Source organism: Notechis scutatus, chromosome 2 (assembly GCF_049901735.1).
Source record: "Notechis scutatus isolate UNSWTSFEM ecotype Mainland chromosome 2, rNotScu1.2, whole genome shotgun sequence".
NCBI lineage: Eukaryota > Metazoa > Chordata > Lepidosauria > Squamata > Elapidae > Notechis > Notechis scutatus.
In genome coordinates this window covers 13,235,428-13,254,883 of record NC_142010.1, presented here as the reverse complement: position 1 = coordinate 13,254,883, position 19,456 = coordinate 13,235,428, and the positions used below count along the sequence as shown (strand labels likewise).

The 19,456-nt window shown below is 47.1% G+C and overlaps 3 protein-coding genes across 6 annotated transcripts in view; 1 reads left to right on the top strand and 2 right to left on the bottom strand.

Annotated features, from left to right (window-relative positions):
* LOC113429092 (ral guanine nucleotide dissociation stimulator-like 2) overlaps nucleotides 1-4,296 on the bottom strand; it is an 80,463-nt gene extending 76,167 nt beyond the window's left edge. For both annotated transcript variants that reach the window (XM_087953555.1, XM_087953554.1), the window contains exon 1: nucleotides 4,064-4,296. In XM_087953555.1, the coding sequence (XP_087809681.1) occupies nucleotides 4,064-4,267 (204 nt within the window). In that variant the 5' untranslated portion in view covers nucleotides 4,268-4,296. The remainder of the gene's footprint in view (nucleotides 1-4,063) is intronic.
* The window catches only part of LOC113432426 (rano class II histocompatibility antigen, A beta chain-like), a 404,516-nt gene that overhangs the window by 117,599 nt on the left and 267,461 nt on the right, over nucleotides 1-19,456 (bottom strand). The gene's annotated exons all lie outside the window — the stretch shown is intronic.
* LOC113432298 (H-2 class II histocompatibility antigen, E-S beta chain-like) overlaps nucleotides 1-19,456 on the top strand; it is a 39,028-nt gene that overhangs the window by 8,372 nt on the left and 11,200 nt on the right. Inside the window, exon 6 of one of the 2 annotated variants that reach the window (XM_087953539.1) lies at nucleotides 473-812. The exons of the other annotated variant lie outside the window; for it this stretch is intronic. Within the exon in view, the coding sequence (XP_087809665.1) occupies nucleotides 473-486 (14 nt within the window). The 3' untranslated portion in view covers nucleotides 487-812. Of the gene's footprint in view, nucleotides 1-472; nucleotides 813-19,456 lie in introns of those variants that run through there. 2 annotated transcript variants of the gene reach the window in all.

Below are 19,456 nucleotides of genomic sequence, written 5' to 3'. Positions count from 1 at the left end.
CTTCTTGGCTCTCCATGGAGACTCATTTGGGTTCACTAGTCAGAACCTTGACAGGCTGTTCTTCCTGACCCCGCTTCTCCTGGTGGGAATTCACACAATTTCTGGCCAAGTGACCCCCAGGCTCTCCCCCTTTTCTTCAACCCCCATCCTGGCCCCATGTCCTTTGCTCATATGAAACGTCTGCAGCGGGAGGGAGGGGGTCTCTCCTCTTGATTAACTCTGTAATTAAGACAAATAGGGAGAATCCCAGAATCCCCTGGAGATGAAATGGGGAGGAATCCCTGGTCCTTCCCAGCCTTTTCCTCCCTGAACTGGGCAGATTCTCCCTCTATTTGTCCCTGTCTGTCAATCACCCCCCTGCAGTGTGGGCCTGCCTTGGGGTTGACGGGTTGAAAGGGAAGAAAAAAAATGTTATTTACACAAAAAATGTCTCTTTCTATTCTAATTTTCTTCCCTGTCTCTTTTTCTGCAGCCCTCATGGATTAATCCGGCTCTCTGATGCAAAGGATTTTTTTTTCTTTAGTAGCTGGTGATTCTTTGTCCTGTTTGCAACCTCTGAGAAATGGAGGCTGAAGGTGGCAGGTTGGGGGGAGGAGGAGGATGGTAGCTTCCTTTGGGGGCCTCCCTTTCTTGCGAGGGAGGGGTGGAGACCATCTAGACTGTCCCCTGGGATGCTGGGCTGACCTGTCCCTCTAGCCCCTTCATCTCTCCTGGCTTTGAACCCACAGCAGCTTCATCTACATTATTCTTCTTATGAATCACTTCCCTTCCCTTCACTTTGCTATGAAAGAATAAACTTTAGAAGCAGTAAACCCTGGACTCCTTCCTTCCTCTTTGCCGTCCCCACAGAAGTCTCCTCCCTCTGCTGCCTCTGGATCCCAGCTCCTTTGGGGGTCCGAAGACAGAACTGGTTTGGGAGGATGGTGGGCAGATCCGGGGAGGGGAAGGACCCCCCCTCCTGCTCAGAGGCCTCCTTGCTCTGCTTCCCCTCAAGCCCCCTTTGGAAGAGCAGAATGCTAGCAGGCAGGGTCTTCCCTGAACATTTGTGGGGAGCCATTGGGGGGCACTTGAGACCCCCCTACATTGACCCGTCCATTTCAACCATTTTTCTCCTTCATAACTGGAGGAAGATCATGCCTCATTTTGGCACCCAACACCTCCCTTCCTCCCTCTTTGGGGGTTCAGATTCAAATGGTATAGGCTAGGGTCTCCTGGTCAATGGTATAAATGGTGTAGGCCCAAGCAGGGGGTTGGACTAGATGATCTCCAATAAATCCACCTGAAGCCTTTCCTGGTGTAGAAGACATTTGTCACAGAGGGGAAGACCAGCTCTGCGGGAAAGAGGGAGGGGGTTCAATCGGGCAGCCCTGAGTGGAAGACCCCTCCCTTCTCCCCAACATCTCTAGATGCCCTTAGGTAGCCCTCCAATTGAGCCTCGCCCCCTCCAGAGGTCATCCAGACTGGCTCTGCAGGACTCCAGCTAGATCTCTAAGGGCAGAATTTCCCCCTCCCAATTCCTCATCTTGGGTCTTGGGGCCACCACAGGAAGAATCTTTGTCTAGCTGGAGAAATTCTCTCAAACATGGGGAAGATTTGAGCTCCTGTCGGCAAAAATCTCCCCTTGGAAGACAGCGTGCAAGAACTTGGAGAAGGGACAACACCAAATGTATCAATGACAGAAACATAATTTCAGGTTTCCTTAACAAAGAAAAGGCATTGTTGGTGATAGATGCTTCATTGCTCAGGGGAACTGAACCAGCGAATTTTTAGAGAATCAAGCAAGGGTGGTTGGCTGTTTCCCAGGAGCAGCTTTCAAAGAGGCGACTGAGGGGCTTCCAGAAATAATGACGTCCACAGATTCTTCTTATCCCTTTTCCCTCTTTCATGTGGGGAGGAATGAAAAAGTCCCTGGAAACTTCCGGTGGGCCAGAGGACCTTGTGGCTGCCCCACCTGGAGACTCAGCCATGGGGTGGAGAAGGACAATCCCTGAGCTGCCCTGGTGAGGAATCCTTGCTTGTTGCCTGCTGGATCCTCGCCAGTTCCTCAGTTGTGCTTCGGAGGAGCCCAAAGCTTCAGGCTGGGGAAGCGGAACCCAAGCGCCTCTGCAGCTGATGGGGTTGGAGGAAGAAGTGCTGCTCTGTGTGTGTGTGTGTGTGAGTGTGTGTGTGTATGTGGGGGTGTCAGGAAGAACTCAGAGGAAATCACAATCTTGTGGGGGAGGGGAAACATGAGAAGAGCCTATAAGTTCTGCTTTGACCAGGAGAGCGATGGATCTAGGCCCATGTTGGGTGACTGGGTGTGTCCAAAGACACAATTGTGGGACAGGGGGAAAGTGAGGGGGGAGCAAGAGGGGAGGGGGATCCAGGCCATCCCAGGATAGGCGCCCTGTGGGATTCCTGCCTGCTGCAGCTCGGGGAGGGTTGGGGCTCTGAGCCCTGGCCTGATCTGGCATCACCAACCATCAGCTGATCTTTCATCATCCGCCCTCAACAGCCGGCAGCTGCCCAGCCTCCCATGGCCTCCCCTGGCTGAGAGGGAACAGCCTGCTTAGCCTGAGGATGGGAGACCACCAGGAAGCATTGGGGCTGCTGCAGAGGTTGAAACTCCTCCAGGACAAGGAGGACAAAGCTTCAGGCCCTCTTCGAACTCACCTCCCTCAAAAGGTTCACTTCCCTCTTTTTCCTCTTTCAGCCTTGCCTGGTCCTCTCCCTGAAACTCTCCCCCCTGCCCCCTTTCTCAGCTCCTGCCGTTTGGAAGACCTCGTGGGAACCCAATTCCCCTTGTCCAGAGGGAGGGGACAAAGTTAGAGTGGAGAGGAAACCCTAAATGAGGGCAACAAGGGGGTCTCGCCTTCCCTGGTCCTTGCCTCCTCCTCTAAATACAGCAGGGAGTGGGGAGGGACCGAGGGGGAAGTGGGAGGGGGAGGGGCAGAGAAGAGGGAGGGAGGAGTGAAGGGGAGAGAGGAGAGCGAGGGGGAGGGGAAAGTGGGGAGGGAGGGAGAGGAGAGCTAGAGGGGGACGGGCAGAGCGGCAGAATTCTATTTCTGACTTCCAGAAAGTGGAAGCAAACAAACTGGAGGACGAGGACTCTGAGCATAAAGAACTTCTTTGCTTCCTGCAAAGAAGCCAACCCCAAAGGCTGGCTTTTATCCCTTATGGGAGAGGCCATCATCACCTTCCAACCTTACTCCTGAGTTGGCCTTGCTGTTTTAGCTGCTCTTTCCTTTGAGCAGCCCTGTGTGCATGCGCACTGGGCACAGGCTCCTCGGGGTCCTCTGCGTCACTGCTGCCAGCCTCCACAACCTCCAAAGTGAGCACCCCACTCTCCGATAGTCCTGGCTCCATCCCTGCAGCACACGCAGGCCCCTCGTGTGAGGCTTCACTCTCCGAGGCCTCAGCTGTCTGCACCTGCTGCCTGCGAGCCACAACAGCACCCTTCCCATGCTTGGTCTGCCTTGTTCAGCATCTGCAGCCCTTGCAGGGACCTCTAAGTGGAATGGCGGTCCGGTTGGTTGGTGAAAAGAGCTCAACCCTGCTTGCTAAAAACTGGAACTCAGCCAGGATTGATTGAAACCCAGAGAGCTAAACTACAAACATGGCGGTTTGCTTAGTTTTTTTTTTTAAATAATTGCTTGTTTATTTATCTTTTTATCGTCTGTAACCTGCCTACCCTATTGGGGAGACGGATGGCATGTCAATTTAATAAAACTAATAAATACTGGTAGTCTTTGACTTACGACCATAACCGAGGCCAAAATTCCTGTTGCTAAGCGAGATGAGTGAATTTCAGCCCATTTTTACACCTTACCTTGCCACGTCCCTCAAGTGAATCACTGCAGTTGTTGAGTGAGTAACCCGGTTGTTGAGTTGAGTCTGGCTCCACTGTTGACTTTTGCTTGTCGGGAGATCACAAAAGGGGATCTCATGAATTCGGGACACTGTGACCGTCATAAAGACGAGTCACTTGCCAAACATCTGAACTTTGACCAGGTGACCACGGGGAGGCTGTAACCGTTGTTAAGTGTGAAAACCCCAAGCCCTCCCCCTCCCCCACCCCGCTCACCAGGATGCTCTTGTAGAGGGTGCCGTTCTGCAGCGCCATGCTGACCCGGATGATGCAGCAGTCTGAGGGGGAGGCGCCCCCCTTGTTGGGGGCCTGGGGGTAGATGGAGCCACAGGAGGCCAAACGCTGGTGGCCCTTGATGATGCCGCACCCCGTGGTGGGGAGGGGGACCAGGCCATCCCCGGGGGAGAATGGGGGAGACATGTCCAGGGCCGAGACGGAGGGCCACTTGAACTGGAGGAGACGGGATGGGAAGTGAGGCAGCGGGGACTGGCGCTGGGTTCAGGGAAAGGGCCCCGGGGGGGTCACCAGGGATGCTGGCCTGGGGCCCTGCTGCTTAAAAAAGGATTCCCTTCTCCCTCCGTTCTGGGGACCTCCTTCCTCCATATTCATCCTCCTCTTCCTTCCTTCCTTCCTTCCTTCCCCTTCCTTTCTTCGGCTCCTTCCTCCTCTTTTTCTCCTTCCTCCTTCCTTTCTCCTCCTCCTCCTCCTCTTTTCTTCCTATTTCCTCCTCCACCTCTTCTCTTTCCCCTCCTATCCCCTCCTTTTCCCTTCTTCCTCCTTGGTTCTCCTTCTCTTCTCTTCTTCCTCCTATGCCCTCCTGTTCCCCCTCCCCTTCCTCCTCCTCCTCCTCCTCTCTGCTATTTTCTCCTCTATCTCTTCTCTTCCTCCTTCATCCTCCATCTTCTTCCTCCTCTTCCTCTTCTCTCTTCCTCCCCTCTGCTATTTTCTCCTCTACCTCTTCTCTTCCTCCTTCCTCTTCTTCCTCCTTCCTCTTCCTTCTTCTTCCTCCTTCTCCTCTTCTCTTCTCCCTCCTATGCCCTCCTGTTCCCCCTCCTTTACCCTTCATCATCCTTCCTTCATCCTCCTCCTCTCTGCTATTTTCTCCTCTACCTCTTCTCTTCCCCTTCCTCTTCCTTCTTCTTCTTCTTCCTCCTCCTCCTTCTTTTCTTCTCTTCCTCCTCTTTTCTTCCTATTTCCTCCTCCACCTCTTCTCTTTCCCCTCCTACCCCCTCCTTTCCCCTTCCTCCTCCTTTCTTCCCAACATCTCCTCTTCCCGACAATGGTGATGAATTAGGAGAGTTGGCTACCTGTCAGGATTGCGACACTTAACCCCATTTAAATCATGAATCTCGAGCCAAACTCCAAAATGATTTATTGGGAGTTAAAAGATGTGGCACTGCCTGGGTGTAGCTGACTCTGAGACACATCATTCATTGCCACCCTTGACCCTGATTTTCCCACACCCCCTGGGTGTATCATAATTCATATTCTCCAACGGGATACATCCATAGCCAAGAGTCATCAATCATACTCTGCAGTTAGAAGTTTGCGTGGCAGAAACTTTGGTCACCTAGAAACTATCTTTGAAAACATTTATGGAATGCAAGCTGCCCACTGCTTCTCCCTCCCTTTCTGTTGGCAACTCTAAAAGACCACAGAAATATTTTATGAGTTGACACTTATTTTGTTCTTTCACAAAGTGGCTAAATTAGTAGGCCAGTGAAATACTGTGGACATAATAGACTTAGATTTCAGCAAGGCGTTTGACAAAGTAGACCACAATCTACTTTTTGGTAAGCTAGAAAAAAGTGGGATAGACAGCATCACCACCAGATGGATTCGCAACTAGCTGACAAACCGTACTCAATAAGTAGTCTTACTGGTACTATGCCTACATAGAGGGAAGTAAGCAGTAAGCAGTGGGGTGCCACAAGGTTCTGTCTTAGGCCCAGGACTCTTCAATATCTTCATTAACGACTTAGATGAGGGAATAGAAGGGGAACTTACCAAATTTGCAGATGATACTAAGCTGGCAGGAATAGCTAACACCCAAGAAGATAGGCTCAAGGTCCAGATGGATCTTGACAGACTAGAACACTGGGCCCTATCTAACAAAATGAAATTCAGTGTAGAGAAAAGGAAAGTCCTACACTTAGGCAAGAAAAACTAACTGTGCAGGTACAGACTAGCTCAATGCCAATAACTGTGAGAGGATCTTGGAGTCCTAGTGGAGATAATCCCAGCCGTGAGCTGCAGCAGCCAAAAAAGCCAACGCAATCCTAGGCTGCATCAACAGAGGGATAGAATCAAGATCACGTGAAGAGTACCACTTTGCCTTAGTACCACTTTACAAAGCCTTAGTAGAAAGAGTGCAGAGAGGAGCAACTAAGAGGATTATTTATTTTATTTATTTATTTATTTGATTTGCCAATTGCCACACTTGGAATACTGCATCCAGTTTTGGTCTCCACAATAAATGGGGTTTGGGGAAAAACTACAGAGTCGGGTAGAGTATTCCAGACATTGACCACTCTATTGCTGAAGTCGTATTTCCTGCAATCAAGTTTGGTGCGGTTTACTTTGAGTTTGTATCTATTGTGTGCTCTTGTGTTGTTATGGTTGAAGCTGAAGTATTCATTGACAGGTAGGACATTGCAATGTATGATTTTGTATACCATGCTTAAGTCAGACCGAAGACGGCGTAATTCAAGGTTTTCTAGTTCTAGAATTTCAAGTCTGGTGGCATAAGGTATTCTACAGCGAGTAGAGGAGTGGAGAACTCTTCTTGTGAAATATTTCTGGACTTTTCTCAATTGTGCTAATATCAGATACGTAGTGTGGGTTCCAGACTGATGAACTGTATTCGAGTATTGGTCTAGCAAATGTTTTGTATGCTCTGGTTAGTAGTGTGATATTGCCAGAGAAAAAACTACGTAAGATTAGGTTAACAACTCTTAATGCCTTTTTGGCTATGTAGTTGCAGTGGGCTCTAGCACTTAGATCATTAGAGGTGAGTATTCCAAGGTCCTTTACAGAGCTTGGGTCATCAACAAGATCTTGACTATTCAGCTTGTATTTTATTTTCTGATTTTTTTTGCCAATATGTAGGATAGAGCATTTATTTGTTGAGATTTGAAGTTGCCATTTGTTTGACCATTCGGATACATAGTCAAGATCTTTTGTATGGTAGCAGTATTGTCTGTGGTATTGAACAGCTTTACATCATCAGCGAAGAGAACGCAATTGCTCTTAATATGATCACAGAGGTCGTTTATGTAGAGTATGAAGAAAGTTGGTCCTAGAACACTGCCTTGGGGGACACCACTATTGACAGGTACTGGATTTGATAGGACTGGATTTGATTAGGGGGCTGGAGGATAACACATGCAAATAACTTTCCCTAGAATTGGGTATATCCAGTCTAGTGAAAAGAAGAATTGGGTCTGGCCTGAGAGCAGCTTTCCAATATTTGAGGGGCTGCCCCAAAGAAGAGGGGGGCCCACCTGTTCTCCAAAGCACCAGAAGGCAGGACGAGAACCGATCGATGGGACCTGAACAAGGAGAGAAGCAACCTGGAATCTCTTGACAGTGAGAGCCATGAACCAGCGGAAGAGAAGTTGCCTCCAGAGGTTGTGGCTGCTCCATCACTGGAGGCTTCCAAAAGGAGACAGGAGAAACATTTGGCGGGAATGGGAAAGGGTCTCCTGCCTGAGCAGGGGGTTGGACTAGAAGACCTCTGAGGTCCCCTCCAACTCTGCAATTCTGCCTGGTGAGTGACATTGTTGTCCTTGAAACTCCGTTTCTGTCTCTGCTTCCAACTGTCTCCTCCAATGGGTGAAAGCGAGAGAGACCATGCCCGGATACTGATGATGCTGCATCACGGGGAATTCTGATTGGTTCTTCTGCTTCTGGCTCCTCTCCACTCGCTGACTTTGAGGGAAGGAAGCTCCTTTTTAACCCTTTCCCCTCCACTCCACTGAAGATGCTCCCCAGCTGGGACCGAAACCTCCGGAAATCAACCAAAGGAACCTTCGCCCTCCAGACTCTTCACCTCCCACCCAGTCCAGACCCACCAATTCCGCCTCTGGGGTGGGAAACATTTTAGGTCTCCCCATTCCTGGTTGGGGGGAGGCACTTGTGGGGCAGCACCCATGGGCACTTTTTTCTTTTTTCCTTTTTTTTTATTTGTCAATCGCTTACAAGATAATAGGTATAAGTATAAACATAGTTATGAATACATGAAATGGGTACATATAAGAAAAATAAAAGAAACAAAAGGACAGGGACGGTGGGCACGTTGGTGGGCTTATGCACGCCCCCTACAGACCTCTTAGGAAAGGGGTGAGGTCAATAGTAGACAGTCTGAGGTTAAAGTTTTTGGGGTTTGGGGAAGGAACCACAGAGTCAGGTAGAGTACTCCAGACATTGACCTCTCTGTGGCTGAAGTCGTATTTCCTGCAATCAAGTTTGGTGCGGTTAACCTTGAGTTTGTATCTATTGTTTGCTCTTGTGTTGTCATGGTTGAAGCTGTTCATTGACAGGTAGGACATTGCAATGTATGATTTTACATACTATACTTAGATCGGACCGAAGGCGGCGTAGTTCTACTTTGTCTAGGTCTAAAATTTCAAGTCTGGTGGCATAAGGTATTCTAGTACAAGTAGAGGATTGGAGGACTATACTTGTGAAATATTTCTGGACTTTCTCATCTGTGCTAATATCAGATATGTAATGTTGCTCTGCTGGGCTCCTCCAGCTGTTGATGGGGGCGGTGCTGTCAGGGATCCCTGGAAGCGAAGGGGAGAAGGAGACGCCTAGGAAGGAGGGGCTGGGAGGGACCCATGGATACTGGAGGGAGAGGGAGGGAAAGGAAGGGGCTAGGACCCCCACGATAGACTTTGGGAAAGGGGTGGAGGGCAAGAGAGCCTTCAAGGCCCCAGTCACTTCGAGGATGGAGCCATGGGGGCATATTATGAGCCACCCAACCAAATGGAGGAAGTAGATGGTTTTCTTCTCAATTAGCTAAGGGACCCCACAATAGTCTTGGGGGGCTTTTACTTCCCTGACTTCATCTGGGAGACAAGATCTGCACCTGGTGGAAGATCCAACAGGTTCCCTGCAAACAGGTTCCTAACAGACAAGAGGCTGACTTGAAAGCAAGCAGCCCTCCCTAATTTCCATCCAGACGTGGGCTTTGCCACCAGGGGAGGGGAGACCCCAGACATCACCTTCTCTAACACCCAGGAAGCATTTAAGGCTGCCCCTCCCCTCATTCTGGCTCCTCGTCTCCCTGGGGTGCTTATGTCAGATATTGTGAATTAGAGAAGCAAATGGGTGGAAACTAACCAAGGAGAGAAGCAACCAAGAACTAAGGAGAAATTTTCTGACAGTGAGAACAATTAATCAGTGGAACAATTTGCCTCCAGAAAGTGTGAATGCTCCAACACTGGAAGTTTTAAAAAAGATGTTGGACAACCATTTGTCTGAAGTGGTGTAGGGTTTCCTGCCTAGGCAGGGGGTTGGACTAGAAGACCTCCAAGGTCTTCAATAAAAAAATATCTTAAAAAGAAGGAATGTTAGGCAAAGAGTCACTTTTTTCACTGCCATTGTAACTTTAAATGGTCACTAAATGAAGGACTAATTTATTCAATCTGCTTTAACCGATTGGAGAAAAGACTAGAGAACTATCATCAGGTTGTCGGAAACCTTCAGCCACTTCCGGTGGGTCAGAGGACCTTGTGGCTGCCCCATTTGGAGACTCAGCCATGGGGCGGAGGAGGACAATCCCTGAGCTGCCCTGGTGAGGAATCCAGGTTTGTTGCCTGCTGGATCCTGGCCAGTTCCTCAGTTCCGCTTCGGAGGAGCCCAAAGTTTCAGGCTGGGGAAGTGGAACCCAAGGGCCTCTGCAGCTGTTGGGGGTTGGAGAAAGAAACTCTGTGTGTGCGTGTGTGTGTGTGTGTGTGCAGGAAGAACTCAGAGGAAATCACAATTTTGCGGGGGAGGGGAAACACGAAAAGAGCCTTAGAAGTTCTGCTTTGACCAGGAGAGCCATGAGTCAGACTCCCACCAGAGGCTGCCTGGATCTGGGGCCCCTGTTGTTTGTTTGTTTGTTTATTATTGTTATTTATTTATTTATTTACTTTTGTCAATTGCTTTCAAGATAATAGGTATAAGTAAAAACATAGTTATGAATACATGGATACATATAAGAAAAATAAAATAAAAGAAACAATAGGACAGGGACGGTAGGCACGTTGGTGCGCTTATGTACGCCCCCTACAGACCTCTTAGGAAAGGGGTGAGGCCAATAGTAGAAACTCTAAGGCTAAAGTTTTTGGGGTTTGGGGAAGGAACCACAGAGTCAGGTACAGTATTCCAGACATTGACCACTGTGGCTGAAGTCGTATTTCCTGCAATCAAGTTTGGTGCGGTTAACCTTGAGTTAGTATCTATTGTTTGCTCTTGTGTTGTTATGGTTGAAGCTGTTCATTGACAGGTAGGACATTGCAGTGTATGATTTTATGTACTATACTTAGATTGGACCGAAGGCGGCGTAGTTCTAGGTTTTCTAGGTCCAGAATTTCGAGTCTGGTAGCATAAGGTATTCTTTTGTTTTGCCCCCACTGCTGGTCGCCTTCCCCCACCACCACCACCACTTGCGTTTCACCGGGGCAACATGTAGAGAGGCTCCTGTTGGCTCCAGCCAGATCAGCGGCTGCTTCTCTCACCTGTTGCTCCAAGTCCCCCTCACTTCGGGAAATGACTCCTGGGCAGCAGAGAGAAACAGGATTCAACTGGGCTGCTTCTCTGCTGCCCAGGAGCTGTCCCCACCCCCCACTCTTGGTTTCTGCGCTGTGCACTCCTTTCCCTGCCCCACTGCTGACCAATCTATGGCTTTGCTGTTCTCTTTGCACCACTTCCGTTGCACACCTTTCTCTCCCATTGCTCTCCTTCCCCCTCCCCCATTGCTTCCCTTTTGACTTTTGCTGCTGCCGCTAAAGCCAACTCCCCACCGCTGGCGCAGTTCCGGGATGCGCTGCCTCCGTGCTTGCCTTCCCGGCGAGAGCCTCAATGGGAGCCCTCTGTGTGATATCTGGCCATTCTTTTTCTCGAGTTTTTTTTGCAAACTCCGTAGACAACAATAGCAGGATAAATCATCCCTTGTGGTCCCCGGAGTTCTTCAATGAAATACAAGGTATCAAACAAGACAAAATTACCTACAGTTGCTTTTCAGTCCTGCTAGGGACATAAATGCACCAAAGAGGTTTTAGAAAAATAAGCAACACAGCACTGTAGAAATCAAATATAAGTATTTTCCTCATTAAAAAGTTGTCTAAATCCAAACTTAGGAAATATGTTTGCTATATTAGTTCAGCATCATAAAATTGCAAGCTTTTTGATTCTCATCCTTCTCCTTTATTTACTTGTTTGTTTGCATTGTAGTCTTTGATTATTGCATCAGCCACAATTGAATCAATGGGACTGAATCCAGCAGAATCAGTCTAGGTAGAGGGATGATTTGTTATCGTAGGAACTAATCATCCAATATTGAGGCATTGATAATTCGTGGTGATATTTTGCTTGTGTTTTTCTCTGACAAAGTCACTTAGATCTTATTAGTATTTTTCAACATTATTTTTTTAAAAAGGAAGAGAGGTAACACTTCAGATATATTTCAGAAAATGTCTATTTATTTCTTATTATTTAAAGAATGCAAGTTGTGTTTTGGAAATTATCAGAGGCATTAACAGAAAGTAATGATCAAAAAATGAAGGCATTAAATGCCAAAACAAATTTTAAAAACTACTATTTTTATGTAGAAGTGGTAAATCACATTATAGAAGCCAATCAGAGTGTGTGATAATTTACAGTAGTACATTATCAATAGTGTTTTATAATGTTCATTGTTTGGAAATAAGTTTTGTGGTATTGAATATTTATACCCCACTGTTCCACTTTTACACTGCTAGCATAGATAAACAATGAATTAATATTAAATCATTTAAAATGTTAAAAGGTGGAACAATAAAAGCATCTAAATAGAATGCAAACTAGCTTAAGCAATCTTTTGAAAACTTGAATGAAGGAATTTTATTTTTGTACAGGTAATCCTTGACTTACAACAGTTCATTTAGTGACCGTTCAAAGTTACAATGGCACTGAAAAAAGTGACTTATGACCGTTTTTCACACTTACGATGGTTGCAGCATCGCCAAAGTCATGAGAGGCCAGGTGAGAAGCACCCCTCGATGTGAGTGATGTCGAGTTGGCCATGCCTACCCAGTCACATGACCACCAAGCCATGCCCACCCAGTCACATGACCACCAAGCCACGCCCAGACAATCACGTGACCACCAAGCCACACCCAGCCAGTCACATGACCACCAAGCCACACCCAGCCAGTCACATGACCAAGTTATGCCCAGCCAATCACATGACCACAAAGTCGCGCCTACATAACCAGTTGTTAAGAAATTTGAATCCCACCCCTGGGTTCAGCCCAGAGCCAGGAGGGTCCCCGGCAGTTTCCCCTTTGATGGAGAAGTAATCCTATTATTTATATAATTAAATAAGAAGTAATCATATTTCCCATAAGATGATCCACACAGGAGAGAAGCCATATAAATGCATGGAGTGTGGAAAGAGTTTTGCTCAGAATGATCATCTTGTCATAAAAGGATCCATGCTCAGGAGAAACCATATAGCAACAGCAATTCCACTTAGAGTTATATACCACTCCACAATGCTTTACCACATTCTCTGAGCAGTTTACAAAGTCAGCGACCTCAGAAGGATGAAAGGGTGAATCAACCATGAGCCGGTCAGGATCGAACCCCTGGCTGTGGACAATCAGCCTCGGTACTACAGCATTCTAACCACTGACCCACCATGTCTCTATAGATTTGTATGTGTGTGGATATTCTGCCTTTCTGATCCAAATGAGACAAGGTTGAATCCAACAAAATGAAACTTAATGTGGAGAATAATAAGATTTTACACCTGGGCAGTTAAAACAGATGACAGGAAATCTGTCTCAAAAACAGTGAGAGGGATCTTGGGAGTCCAAATAGATGATGACTTAAACATGTCACATGTGTGCAGCAGCCACCAAAAAAGCTAATATAATCCTTCTGTCAGGTTTCCAAGTGATGAAATCCATTCAAAAAGAAAAGAGCAAAGTCCGTCTTCCAAAACAATTTCTTTTATTTACAAAAGCATCAAATTGGCAAAATCCATCGTAATTCTGGATCTGACACAACCCGAATTACACCACGTAATATTGGAAATTAGGAACAAGCCCCAAAAGTCACATTCCTCAATAGAAGGAAATCACCGGTGTCATCAATCTCCATCTCAAGGCCTCAGCAGGGTCAGCTTTCGTTCCCACAGGAAGGAGAACTTCCTAGCCTAAACAGTCCTCACTATCTCCATTCCTCCCACCTTAGGAATGTGGCAAGCCCGAACCCCCTTCCCCCCATAACCAGCAAAGAGAAAGGAAAAAAGGGAATATATGATAGGGCTAAATAAAATGGCTATGCATATGTCAATTTTGGGCTTGACAGGCTGCCCCCCTCATTTGAAAAGAAACCCCTGCAATGACATAGAATACACAAAGATTGAAAGTAAGTTAAACACAATAATACAATACAGCAATTTAACCTCCTCTGCCACCCGAAGGATCCGCTATGGGCTTGTAGATATTTTTCATGGAATTTTTCCACCAGTCTACACTATCCAGCTATTTCCCCAAGTTGCTTGTGAAATAGGATAGCCTTTCCAATAAATTAGATATTGTAACTTCCCTCTGAAAATCCAAGAGTCCCAAGATTTTCTTAACCTCATAAGGTTCATGCCCCGCAATGAGCAAAGGCTTCGGAGCTGCACTTTCTGCTGGCCTCAGTGAGGAAGTTACAAATGGCTTTAACAAACTACTATGAAAAACCGGTTCTGAAAAGGGAGAATTTGGGTCTTTTCAGTGACATTTGTCCAACCCTGCATCAGTTTGTTTTCTGGGCTCTCCAAGGTCTCCTCGGGAGTCGGAAAGGGCCCCTTCAGCCACTTCCAGTGGGTCAGAGGAACAAGGGGCTGCTCCACCTGGAGGCTCAGCCATGGGGCCAAGGAGGACAATCCCTGAAGAATCCAGGTTTGTTGCCTGCTGGATCCTGGCCAGTTCCTCAGTTCCGCTTCGGAGGAGCCCAAAGCTTCAGGCTGGGGAAGCGGAACCGAAGCGCCTCTGCAGCTGATAGGGGTTGGAGGAAGAAGCTGTGTGTGTTGTGTGGTGTGTGTGTGTGTGTGTGTGTGTGTGAGAGAGAGAGAGAGAGAGAGAGAGAGAGAGAGAGAGAGGGGGACTGTGGGAGGGTCCTTTGTCCTCCGGGTGAGAATTGGGGAGGGGACCGAGGAAGAGCCGCTGCTCAGACGGGGAACCTGCCTGAAGTCTGGGCTTGGGCCGGAAGAGAAGCGGGGATCGGAGGTCTTGGTTGGGTTCTGGGTGGGGGGAAACTCCGCTTGCTACCCTTCCTGGAGGGGAAGAGCGACCGGAGTCCCCCTCCTGCCCTGGGGAATTTTCTCCCTCGCTCACTTGGGATCCCAGAAGCAGATCCCGGAGTGGGGCAGCGTCTCCAGGGATCGCCTTTCGGCTGACAGAAGCCCGGAGAAGGTGGATCCCCCTGGGGGGGAAAATGGGATCCTCCGAACCCTCCGAGGGGGATCCGACCTGGAAGGGGATCAGGAGGGATTTCCAGAAGAGGCTGGACGGCCGTTTGTCCCGAGTGGGGTAAGGGCTCCTGCCTCGGCCAGGGGGCCAGACTAGAAGATCTCTAAGGTCCCTTCCAGCCTCCCTCTCCCCGTCGCCCCCCCCCCCACCGAAGCCCTCCGCCCCCCCAGCCCCTCCTGCATGGAGCCGGCAGTAAAGACCCCCGAGATTAATGCAGCCCCCAAGACTGCAAGGATCCCCCTCCCACTTTCTCCGCTTCGCTCTCTGCGCCGAACTATCTCCTGCATCGGCTGAAGTCAAGGAGACTCTGCCCGGAGACCGATGACGCGTCAACAAGGGAGGATTCTCATTGGTCCTCGCGCTCTTTCCGGACGCTCCCAGTTCCGAAGTGAGGGGGAAACTCCGCCTTCCCCAGTTCAGACCCTCCGATTCCTCCTGGGGGGCCGGGAGCCTCCGCGTCCTTCTCGCCTCTCTTTGCGGGCGCTTGTGGGGCGGCATCCATGGCTTTGGCTGGGCTCCCCCTGGTGCTGCTGGTGGGGGCGCTGGGCCGGATCCCCGGAAGCGAAGGGGGGAAGGAGACCCCCGGTAAGGAGGGGGCTGGGCGGGGGAGGAGGGGGTGGGAAGGACCCCCGGAGGGGGAAGGAAGCTGGTGGGTCCCCAGAGCCTCCAACAGCCTCGATCTCTGCGTGGTCTCCTTCCCCTTCCCTACCCGTATTGCCCCCCGGGAGGACGGAGAGGGGCCCCTCCCTTGTTCCCCGATTGTAGCTGAGGTGGGGGTCGCAGCCGGGCCCCTCTCTCGTCTCCCCATTGCCTGGAAAGAGGCAGGAAAGGAAAAGCGAAAGCGAAAGCGAAAGAGGGAAACTGGGGCATTTTCAGCCCCAAAGCCCCAGAAGGAAAAAGAGCCAAAGAATTTTGGCTTCTGCAGAAACTTCGCTTTTTCTTCTGAATCTCAGATTTGAGGCTTTGGAGGTCAGGCAAGAGGGGAGCTTCGGTCCCTTCTGGGGGAGGCTCTGAATCCCTTTGAAAGGCTCTTGGGGGGGGCTGCAGGGGTCTTTTTGGGGAGGGGGAAAGGAAACAGGTGGGGATCCTAGACAGTCACACAAAGGGAGGGAAATGGGCTGAAGATTTGGGGAAGAATAAATGTTTGGGGGGGGGGAATCCAGGGAAGGGGGGGTGAATGGCTGGGAGACCTCCAGAGTGCGAGTCTAGATGTCCTCCTTGTGCCCCCTCCCTCATTCCCCGCCCCACAAAGGAAGAGAGAGCAGGAGGTGTGGATATTACCTTCCCTCCAGCCCTCCCCCACCGTTCCTCCCCCTGGAGATCCAACGTTCCCTGCAGAGAGAAGATCTGCTCGACCAGTGGAGCTTCTGCCTGCCCTCCCTCCCCCTTGGAAGGGATGGGGGGTCTCTTAAGGAGGCTCCTCCTCTCCCTCCTTTCTTTCCTCCCCCTCCAGTCCCCCCTCCCTCCTCCAGGGGCATCTCCCATCAGTCTCTCAAAGGAAGATCCCCCACCCTCCCCTCTTCCTGCGTGGGACCCTCCTCCTCCTCCTCTACTAGCGGCTGGGAGCGATGGGCCCTGGAGTCCCTCCTGACGGCCTTCCTCCTCCTCCTCCTCGCGGCCCATTTCCTGGTCCAGTGGAAGTCCGAGTGCCTCTTCCTCAACAGGACGCAGCGGGTGCGGTACCTGCTGCACTACTTGTACGACCGGCAGGAGATCGTCCGCTTCGACAGCGACCTCGGGAAACACGTGGCCATCACGGCGTTGGGGCAGCCGAGTGCGGAGTATTGGAACAGCGATAAGCAGTGGATGCAGTACCTGAAGGCCGCTGTGGATTCCTTCTGCCGACAGAACTACGAGACCGGCAGCTACGAGGCGGCCAAGAGGGAGGAGCGAGCGATCGGCCGGAGAAGTGAGTCCTGGGGAGGGGAGGGTCTCTTCTTCCCTGGGAGGGGGAGGCCGGGAGGTCTCTCTCTCTGTCCCTCCCTACTTCTCAATACAGGGAGTCCTCCACTTACAACAGTTCACTTAGTTGAAAGACAGAAGTGAAAAGAGTGACTTCTGACCCTTTTTCACCCTTACGACCGTTGCAGCCTCCCAGGGTCCCCTGAGCCAAATCCAGGTGTTTGGCCACTGACTCATACTTGTGACAGTCGCAGCATCCCGGGATCCCCTTGATCCCCCTTTGCGACCTTCCATAGGGAAGCAGGGTTCACTTAACAACCATGTTACTCATTTAACAACTGCAGTGATTCACTTAATGTCTGTAGCAAGGAAGGTTGCAAGATGGGGCAAAAGTCATGGAACAAACACCTCACTTAGCAACAGAGATTCTGGGCTCAATCATGGTCGTAAGTCGAGGATTTCCTAGATATTCATCTCTTTCTTTCTCTCCCTCATTCCTTTTTATCCTCTTCAGGAAATGCCTGTTTCCCTCCCACTTCCCATCCAGAAGCCCCTCCCTCTCACTCTATTCTTTCTTGCAAAAAGTTTTTTATTTTCTAATCATTTAAATACTTCTTTGGGAGGACAGTCTGGTTCCGGGTGTTTTACACTTTAAATGAATCCTGTCCATAATCACAAATACAACTTTCTAACATCACATCATTATCTATTGTCATATTTTCTTCTTCAAATTCTCATAAAATACTTTATATCACCCTTTTTATTTCTGTTCATTTTCTATCTTCCTCAGTCATATATTCAACATGTTTACAGTTCAATCTATTCATATCATTTCATTTATCATTCAAAGTTTCACCTTAATTTATAGCTATCCCGAGATACATTTTCCATCTTATTTTCTTTTAGCTAATATTGTCAAATTTACAGCACTATATCCTCATTACCTTATACAAATATAACAGAATATAACAGATATAACAGAATATTTAATTCATTAAAAATTTCTCTATCTTCCTTGATCATATTTTCAACATGTTTACATTTCTCATTTTTAGACAAATACATTTTCCATCTTATTATCTTTTAGCCAATATTGTCAAACTTAAACCATCTTCATTACCTTATAAAAATAGATAATAAAATATTTCATGAAAGATACTAATCATTCTTGTGCTCAGCATGTTTACAGTTTCATACCATTCATTAAGCATTCAAAATTTCATCTTAATTTATATTATCTCCTATTATGTCGCCCCATTATTACACTTGCCACTGTTGCATATATTTTATTTTCTATATATTCCCTTCCCTCTAACATCTCATTTTTACTCAAATAACTTTTCTTTTAGCCAATAATACCAAACTTGTAACATTATGACCTCATTACCTTATATATATATATAAATAACAAAATATATTTTTCTGTCTTCTGCACAGTAGTGGATTTTTAAGCTGTGCAGATGCAGATAGATAAACTCAACAAGACGTCCATAACAAAGTACGTTTATTGATTCATCAGGTATCCTCATAAATCACATTTGTGATGAAGTTCTTCTTTAATGACCAATCCTTTGCATATCTGCCTTGTAATAAAAGATGGTTATCTCCTAACCCATCTCCTAGCAATAGAAAGCAACTGCCATGGGAGTTCAGGCAAAAGTGAGCAAAACTCCCCCAACCCATCAAGGGTCGATTTAGTGACCAATCAGGATTACAGATGTGGTCATGTGATATAGACTACATTTCCCAGGATATCTTTCACTACATTTACTATGATGCATTCCCTTAAGAGGACAGCTCACAATTGCTACCTAACTATCCAATTCCCATACACTGGCTGGACAGCACATATATAATTCATTAAAAATATTATACTACTGCATGGTTATATCTATTCTCTGTCAGGCTCCACAAAACATTTCTTTTCATATTTTATCCCCTAATCATTTAGATCTTACATAAGCATTTGTCTATCTTAATTAATCTATTATAAATTCTTATTTTCATATCTATTACATTTAAATAATTCCTTCTTATTCTAATTCTTAATCCCATCTCCTGAAAATCTATTATATATGTTTTACTACAAATATACCTCATCATGTGGAGTCTCCCTCTTTTCCACTTCTTTTTTTTAATTTTTTTTCTATTTTGTTCCTTTCTTTTTTTTTTTAAACAAAGTTTTTATTTTTTACAAGAAACATACGAGCAAAACATAAAAACACAAAACCGTCTTTCAATTATATACATACAGTGTGTCAGTTGGTTACAATCTTTTGTGCTATCCTTTTTTTACCATTACTCACAAGTTATATAAATTCTCACCTTATCGATCTAGCTTCTGCTTATATAATATCAATTATTAAACATTCATTTGATTATTTTTCCATCATTTCCTATGAGATATTCTAATTTTCATTATGATTTAATCTTATACATTCATCCAATGGTTATATATTTTATATTGTATTCTATATCAATCTTTTGACTTTTATTGTAAGGCTTACTAATCTATTTCTTTACTATGTCTTTTTATCTAACCATTGATAAAATAAATCCCACATCATATAAAATTGTTTATCCTCTTCTTCTCTAATTTCAAATGTCAATTTACTCATTTTAGCACAGTCCATGATTTTCTTAATAATTTCCTCCTGCATAGGTATTTTTTTATTTTTCCAATTCTTAGCAAATACAATTCTAGCCGCTGTTAAAACATTGACAATCAAATATTTCAATTATTTACAATATATTTCCGGTATAATTCCCAATAAAAGTATCTCAGGTTTAAAGTCTATGTGCTGTTTTGTCATTTTTTCCAACCATGTGAGGATTGTAATTCAATATCTTTTTGCATCCGAGCATGTCCACCACATGTGGTAATATGAACCAGGTATCTGATGACATTACCAACATTTATCCGATTTATTCTTGAACATCCTTGCAATTCTCGTCGGGGTAAGTGCCACCTGTAAAACATCTTATATAAAAT